Source organism: Littorina saxatilis, linkage group LG9 (assembly GCF_037325665.1).
Source record: "Littorina saxatilis isolate snail1 linkage group LG9, US_GU_Lsax_2.0, whole genome shotgun sequence".
Classification (NCBI taxonomy): domain Eukaryota; kingdom Metazoa; phylum Mollusca; class Gastropoda; order Littorinimorpha; family Littorinidae; genus Littorina; species Littorina saxatilis.
This window is the reverse complement of record NC_090253.1, coordinates 49345982-49353481: the sequence shown is the minus strand read 5'-3', so window position 1 is coordinate 49353481 and position 7500 is coordinate 49345982. Positions and strand designations below refer to the sequence as shown.

Below are 7500 nucleotides of genomic sequence, written 5' to 3'. Positions count from 1 at the left end.
AAATCATTCAGATAAACAGCCCAAATTTCGTCAATTGACCATTGATGAAAAAACAGGGAAACATTTGCTAATTAGCAAAAGTTTCAAATATGAAGCATGCGCAGCGAGTCCCGAAGGCCCCCCAAAAAAAGAAGAAGGCCCCCCAAAAAAAGAAGAGGACGACTTTGTACCGTTGTGGCTAAAAGCTGCAGCTCGCTTGAAAGACCAGGGTCTTCTGTCGGCTTGGATATCCCTACATGAAATAATTGCTGACGGCACACTACCACTTGACAACATTGCACTCCTTCTCTTTCTAGACGTTGCCACTTTCTATTCTACAAAGAAAACATGTGGAATGAGATTCGCAAGTCAGACCAAAACGTTTTGGCAAACAGCTTACAAGCTTTTTGGTGGGAAGCTACTTCGATTCATGGGTGGCCCGAAAGGACTAGGTCAAGTTGTTGAAGGTTCGGCTGACTCTGGGAGATGCCTGTCATCAGAATCAAAGGTAAATTTCATTGTACCGTCAGTCAACTGCTTGGAAACACAGAATGTCGGAACAGTCGAGGAAGCTGTCTAAAGTAAGTACTGATAAATCAGCCATCTGCAAAAAGCAAAACCTCGCACAATGTTAAACATTTGAACTATCCAGACAAATGAAAGGGCTGAATCCCATCCCCTACAATGCAAAAACATTGCTGTGTTTTCTCAAGAGTATGTCATACATTGCACACCAATCAAACTGGGCTTATAGCACGCATAAATCAAACACAAAGACTTCTTTATCTTTTTGTTCTGGACTTTAGCCCTTTAGCTGTTCTGAGCTGAAATGAGATGGACTTTAGCCTTCAATGAATAAAGTGAATGCTGATGCCCAAGTACGGAGATCTAAAGCGGACATAGATTTTCTATTGATGCAAAAAGTGAGAAGAGCGTTGGGTTTAATGCGTGAATATGCCAGAGTGCAAAATATAACGAGAAAACAGACGAAAATGGTCCTAAAAAGTAAACAATCTTGACCGTAGCCATCCAAATCTGGTCCGCATCCGGACTTTAGCTCCCGACTGACGATTTTATTGCAAGTTTTTGCCACAAATACAGCATCAGCCATCATAAAATTATAGCAGACGTTACCTGACATCTGTCTACAAACGCTCGGGTGCAGCACAGGGTGTAAAACGGGGTTTACTTTGAGAAAACAGGAAAAACTTACCAAGCGTCTGCCCGTGCGTGCTCCCGGAAGTGAATCTTGACCGATTTTGCCCTAGCCTACTCTATACGGTGTGATAACAGCTGAAGTTTAGTGCGTTCATTTAGGGGTTTTATGCTGTAGGTGTAGCCTACAGTGTTTATCAAATTACGGTGTGTGCCTGCCTGGTGGCGCGTGCGCGCAATATGTGGAAGTGTGTCAGTCCTGTGCAGTATTCACCACACTACCTTGTCTGTCTGTTCTAGATGTTTTATCGAGCGTCGTGTATGCTTGCACATTCATGATTTTATTTCGATCGGTGTGATTCCAGTTTTGAGACCCCTTGGGTTTGACCTTGTTCCACGACTGTTTAGACATTCTATTTGATTTTGTTAACGTGCGTGTCTTTTAAATATTATGTTTTGTCTCTGTTAACAAAAACGAGTTTTATAACACACACACACACACACACACACACACACACACACACACACATATATATATATATATATATATATATATATATATATATATATATACATATACACACACACACACACCCACACACACACAAATACACACAACCTACACACACGCATACACACACACACACACACACACACACACACCAATGTTATTTAAAGGGTTTTCTGCGCTGTTATGTGTTGTACATTGTAGATTGCATTCCCCTGTGTTTGTTGTGTCCACAATCATACTGCTGTACATTACTGTTATATATATGTAATAATTCGGTAAACATTGAAGTGTTGGAAGAGAAGAAGTTAATGAATGTGATGACGATGCATGAAGCAGGAACTACTGGTGTAAGATTTAATTCGAAGGACAGGCCTGAAAATCCAAACTCTGCATTGTAAGGGATGGTGATGTAGATATTTTTTTTCTGACTTATCCTACTGCTTCTTCTGTGTTCTTGGGCTGCGACTTCTACGTGCATTTGTTTTGATGCTGTCATGTTGTGTCTGAACGATTAAGCGTTCATGCGTAGGTCCATTTCTCTCCTTCATATACTGGCTGTCAAATAATAACTGAAAAGGAATTATACTGAATAAAAAAAGGTCCGGCTTGTCGAGGAGTATTCTTCAGTTTGTAAGTAGTCTTAATAAAGACCAAACGAACATCAAACCGCACACAATGCTTGTCACTGGTATTTAACAGGTTTATGACCATTCTTTGTTCCGTCAATTTGCGTAGTAGTAGTAGTAGTAGTAGTAGAAGTAAACTAGTAGTGGTAGTACAAGTAGTAGTAGTAGTAGTAGTAGTAGTAGTAGTAATAGTAGACTAGTAGTGGTAATAGTAGAGTAGTAGTAGTAGTAGTAGTAGTAGTAGTAGTAGTGATAGTAGTAATAGACTAGTAGTAGTAGTAGTAGTAGACTAGTAGTGGTAGTAGTAGTAAATGTGGTGTTGCTGCTGCTACTGCATTGCTTGTTGTTTCCTTAGAGAGTGCTGCTCCTGCCAATAATGTTTTTGTGAATTTGCCTGCGTTTTGTTTGGCACCTACTTTTACTCGTCGGTGATTTCAGGACTACTTCGTAGCCATGGCAACGGCGGCTGGTGCAAGTACAGCGGACACTGAGACAGAATGCTCCGTGTGTCACGAGCTGTTCAAGAACCCCAAACTGCTTCCCTGTGCTCACGTCCTGTGTCGCCACTGTCTTCTCTCCTGGCTCGCCTCCAACCCCGAGGCCCTCTGTCCGCTCTGCAGGGGCGCCATCGCGGACCCCAAAGAGAAAAGCAAGACGAAGGGGTGGGAGGAGGCGGTGGACGCCTTACCCGATGACGTCGCCATGGCAGCGCTGGTGGAGAGTACACGTGTACTGAGCCAGGATCACGTGTGTGTGGGATGCAAGTCAGCGGCTGTGTCTATCTGTCTCGACTGTTGCGAAATGATGTGCCAGTCTTGCAGTGATCTGCACAAGAAATTCGCCATGGCACGTGACCACAAAGTGGAAGACCTGTCCAGCATGACAGCGGAAGAGCTAGCCGCCAGTCAGCCTGACCACTGCAGCGTGCACACCAGCAAGCCCTGCGAGCTCTTCTGTCCCACTCACGGGGCCGCCATTTGCCACCTGTGTGCCAGCGCCAAGCACCGCGCATGCCCAGACTTGACGGAACTGGCGGAAGCGGCAGACAAGTCACGTGAGGAGCTGAGTCAGATGGTGACGTCACTGCTGACAGAAGAGCAGCAGCTGGAAGAAGCTGTGGCAGCGTTGGAGCGCCACCTGGAGGCCACGGAGAAAGTGGTGCATGAAGCTGTTGCTGAGATCGACAGGACCTGCGACCAGTTGGAGAACTCCGTCAAGGAATGCAGGCGTCGTCTGAAGAAGATGACGCTCGATGCCAAGGCCAAGGTGAAGGACACAGTCTTAGCCGTCAAGGTCACCTTGTTGGATCATCGAGGCAGGCTGACGTCACACCGACGTGTTGCTGATCGAACCACCAGAGGGTCCACTAATAAAGGGATGTGTGACGTCACTCGTGCTCTGAGGGACCGTGTGAAGGACATACTGGTCACTTGTGGTCAACGCCGAGTGAACTTGAAATCGGTTTCCATGGTAACGCTGATCATTGACGCTGCCGCTGTGTCCCGTATTGAGAAGGAACTGTCGGAGCTAGGTCAGGTGAAGATAAGCCCTGCGTCTGTCGGTCCTGTTCAGGTGAGAACATCTATAATGGTTTTGTTGTTGTTGTTGTTGTTGTTGCTTTTTACCCTGTGATAGTCAGCCTGTGAACGGTTGACTAATATACAGAAACGCCGTCGCATTTAGTTTACACAATGAAAAAGGTTATATTTGCATTGGATTCCTTGCAAAGCGCACAAACATTTGTACTTGTTAAGACGAGCACAATAGAAACAGAGAAAATACCATAATTATCATTATTTCAAAATTCGAATAAGTTTTCATTAAAATAAAACATGCCTGCATTGATACTATCATTTCTACTTCAATTTTAAAACAAATCACGTGTATTTCTCTAAAGTTGGCATGGCGATGCAGCATTCTAAACACAAATTATGGCAAACGTCAGTAAGAAACAAACACTATTTTGTCACAGTCTAGCTACGACAATTTCGTTATTCCCTGATACACTTGACGATTCACTGTGAGTACTTTGCATACGTTACAAAAACATCTTGCTGCGATGAATATAATGAATTGGTTTTGTTTGCATCTCGTCATCAGTCCCTTTGAATGGTGATTGATTAAAGGTGTGTGATGTCTCGTTGATGCAGAACCTTGGGTGGCGTTTTCACACAAACCACGGGGAGTACATTGTACTGAGCAACGACGGTCTGACAGCAGAGAGAGTGAAGGGTAATGTCAATGGTATTGTTGTTGCTGATCAGCCCATGGTGCCCGACGTGTTGTATGAGGTATGTGTGTGTGTGTGTGTGTGTGTGTGTGTGTGTGTGTGTGTGTGTGTGTGTGTGTGTGTGTGTGTGTGTGTGTTTGTTTGTCTGCCTGTCTGCATTTTTGTCTGTGTGTCCCTCTCCGGTGCCTGATGTAAAACAAAACAATATTACTTCATACTCTATTACCATTGTTAAATAAAGAATTGCATTTGTCTTTGTCATTGTCGTTGTCTGTCTGCCTACATGTGCAAACACTCAGATCCCTAAACAAAACAATATTTGAAGTTAAATTGTACCAGAAACGGAATTGTGTGCAGATCCGAATAGACAAGCTAGACCCGCAGTACAGTTCCTGCTCCCTGCCGTGTGGAGTGGTGCTGACTGATCCCGATCACCTCCGTCTGCCTGACACAGCTTACAATGGATGGGGCAGTGAGGCTGTTGTCATCAGTGGTGCTGTGCATAACCGTGGATACACAGTAAGGTCATGTTCACACAACTTTGCTCGTTAGTGTGTATCATATGCTGCATGATATATATGTCTGCATTTTAAAGTTACGACACTTTTTGATACCAATTTTTGGTTACAAGAAAGGAAAACAGAAAATGTGTTGGGGATTGTTTCCAAAGTTATGTTGGGTTTGTCTTTAGAATATGTAATGTTTAGAATATAAAAGAGTTTTTTTAACGGAACTTTTTTTAAGCCACACCGATCGACACAAACAATCGATTTCGCTAATATTTTGCCTGTGATATTTTTAGAGTGTGCTGTAACAAGTGTGAAAAATAGAGAAATCAGTCGGACAGACTTTATGTTACAGACATGTGAATATGATGTCATGCCAAGATTGAGATAAACGCGGGTTGGGTAATTTAATGGAGTTTCTGACCGAACAGTTACAACCACATTACCTATATTGGAAGTGGTATTAATCCCTGGTTTACGTTTCTGGCAATGATGTGTTTACGTTCGAAATATTGTAACGTGTCTATCCGATATGGCTGGAAATAGCGTAATTACGTGACGTTTTCGTGGGCTAAAATTAGATCAGTTTCTTAATTCGCATGTGCATATTTTCTGACGCGTCCGATCTATTTTAACCACAAAATGACAGTATGCAGAGCAGAGTCCCCACAACCGCATAAGCAAAAAAGAGAAAAACATTGACCGTGACATATTTACACAGACCTTCAAAACGTACCATTACCCTTAGCATCAGGAGATGTAAAAGTGATAGTACTCTGAAAAATATGTAAGTTGAGTGAAATAAAGCGCTGTTTTAAAGTGTTCACCATCTGCCATGTCAAAAAATAGATATAAGTATAGCTTCAGGAAGTTTAACATTATGATATTCTAGTCAAACCTATTTCAACACACACAGAAAGTATCAGATACAAAATGTAAGCCAATTTATTAGCGACGTTGATTTTTGGGGTCAATCGCTGTCGGATGTCATTAAGGCAACATTTTTGTTAACACACACACACACACACACACACACACACACACACACACACACACACACACACACACACACACACACACTCACACGAACGCACACACACACACACACACACACACATGTGAGTGAATGAAAACAACATGATGTCAACAGGAGAACAACAACCTGAACAAAGCAACATTAGACCTGTCGGAGGGAACACGTGTGGGAGTGATGGTGACGACCAAGGCAGAGCTCCACCTGTGGGTCAACGGCAGTGATCGGGGAGTCATCGCCACCACTGTTCCCACGCCCTGCTTTGCTTTCTTTGAGCTGTGTTGGCAACATTTACAGGTGATTCTCTGTCCACAATTCTTCCTCTCTGTATATATATATGACTAAGTGCCAAAAGGTGCGCACGAAAAGCGGACAAAGGGGCTAAAAAATAAAAGTTGACAAACACGACTGATATTGTGATTTTTGTTAAGACAACAGATGCTGGAACCCAATTACGAAAAGAAAAGATAAATTTACCCAAATGATTTTACAAATAACGATAATTTTGTTCGTTATATCATTCAAAACGGCACTGAGTCATAGCATTAAGGTTATCTCGCACGTTTTTAAAGCTAGGGCTTTGAAACTTGGCACACAACCAAAGTATAATGACCTCCAGGTATGGTGCACATCACACTAAACAACATTGAATTTCAAGGTCACAGCGAGGTTAAATTTCCTTTGCAAACTGGAAAATTGTCGTTGTCACGTCTTACATGTTTTAATACTAGATCAGTTAGACTTTACATACTTCACATACTTTCAGCATTTTTATAAAACCTCATTAAAAGTGACCTGCTTGTTAATCTTTGTCAAAGTTCAAGGTCACAGCGGGGTCACATCTGGTCCAAATGTGGAATATTTTCAATTTATTCAGCGCGTTTATAGCACGAGCTTTGAAAATACACACAGTTCTAGTGTATAATGTTCACACACGATTAAAGTCTGGTTGAAAAAGTCAAGGTCACAGCAGGGTCGCGTTGAGGTCAAACATATACATTTTTCAATGAGGTTTTCTCATATGTTTTTGAAGCTAGGGCCTTGAAACTTGGCACACTACGCAAGTTAAATTAAACCTCATCAAATTCCAAGGTCACAGTAAGGTTAAAGATCCTTTAAGGATATTTTCTAAAAAAGGTGACCGCCTGGTTAATGTTTGTCAAATTTCAAGGTCACAGCAGTGCCATCTGGCTTAAACTTTGAAAAATTGTCAATTTCTTCAACTAGTTTTATAGTGTTTGAAGTCATTCACACATGATGAAAGTCTGGTTGATAAAATCAAACGTCAAGGTCGCAGCGGGGTCGCATTGAAGTCAGACACATACAATTGTCATTTTCACGAACGCCTTTTAAGCAACACCTTTGAAACTTCACACATTCCAAAGTTTTGATGTTGTTTGGTTATAATCAAAGTGTGGTCAATTTCCATGATTGAGAGCATTCAGAGGGGTCAAGTTGAG

At 42.3% G+C, this 7500-nt stretch overlaps 2 protein-coding genes across 2 annotated transcripts in view; both read left to right on the top strand.

Annotated features, from left to right (window-relative positions):
* The window catches only part of LOC138976323 (E3 ubiquitin-protein ligase TRIM56-like), an 85969-nt gene that overhangs the window by 20830 nt on the left and 57639 nt on the right, over positions 1 to 7500 (top strand). The window lies entirely within an intron of this gene.
* LOC138976314 (transcription intermediary factor 1-alpha-like) overlaps positions 1 to 7500 on the top strand; it is a 14883-nt gene that overhangs the window by 4563 nt on the left and 2820 nt on the right. The window contains exons 2-5 of the mRNA XM_070349163.1: positions 2710 to 3843; positions 4422 to 4562; positions 4859 to 5020; positions 6158 to 6337. Of these exons, the coding sequence (XP_070205264.1) occupies positions 2725 to 3843; positions 4422 to 4562; positions 4859 to 5020; positions 6158 to 6337 (1602 nt within the window). The 5' untranslated portion in view covers positions 2710 to 2724. The remainder of the gene's footprint in view (positions 1 to 2709; positions 3844 to 4421; positions 4563 to 4858; positions 5021 to 6157; positions 6338 to 7500) is intronic.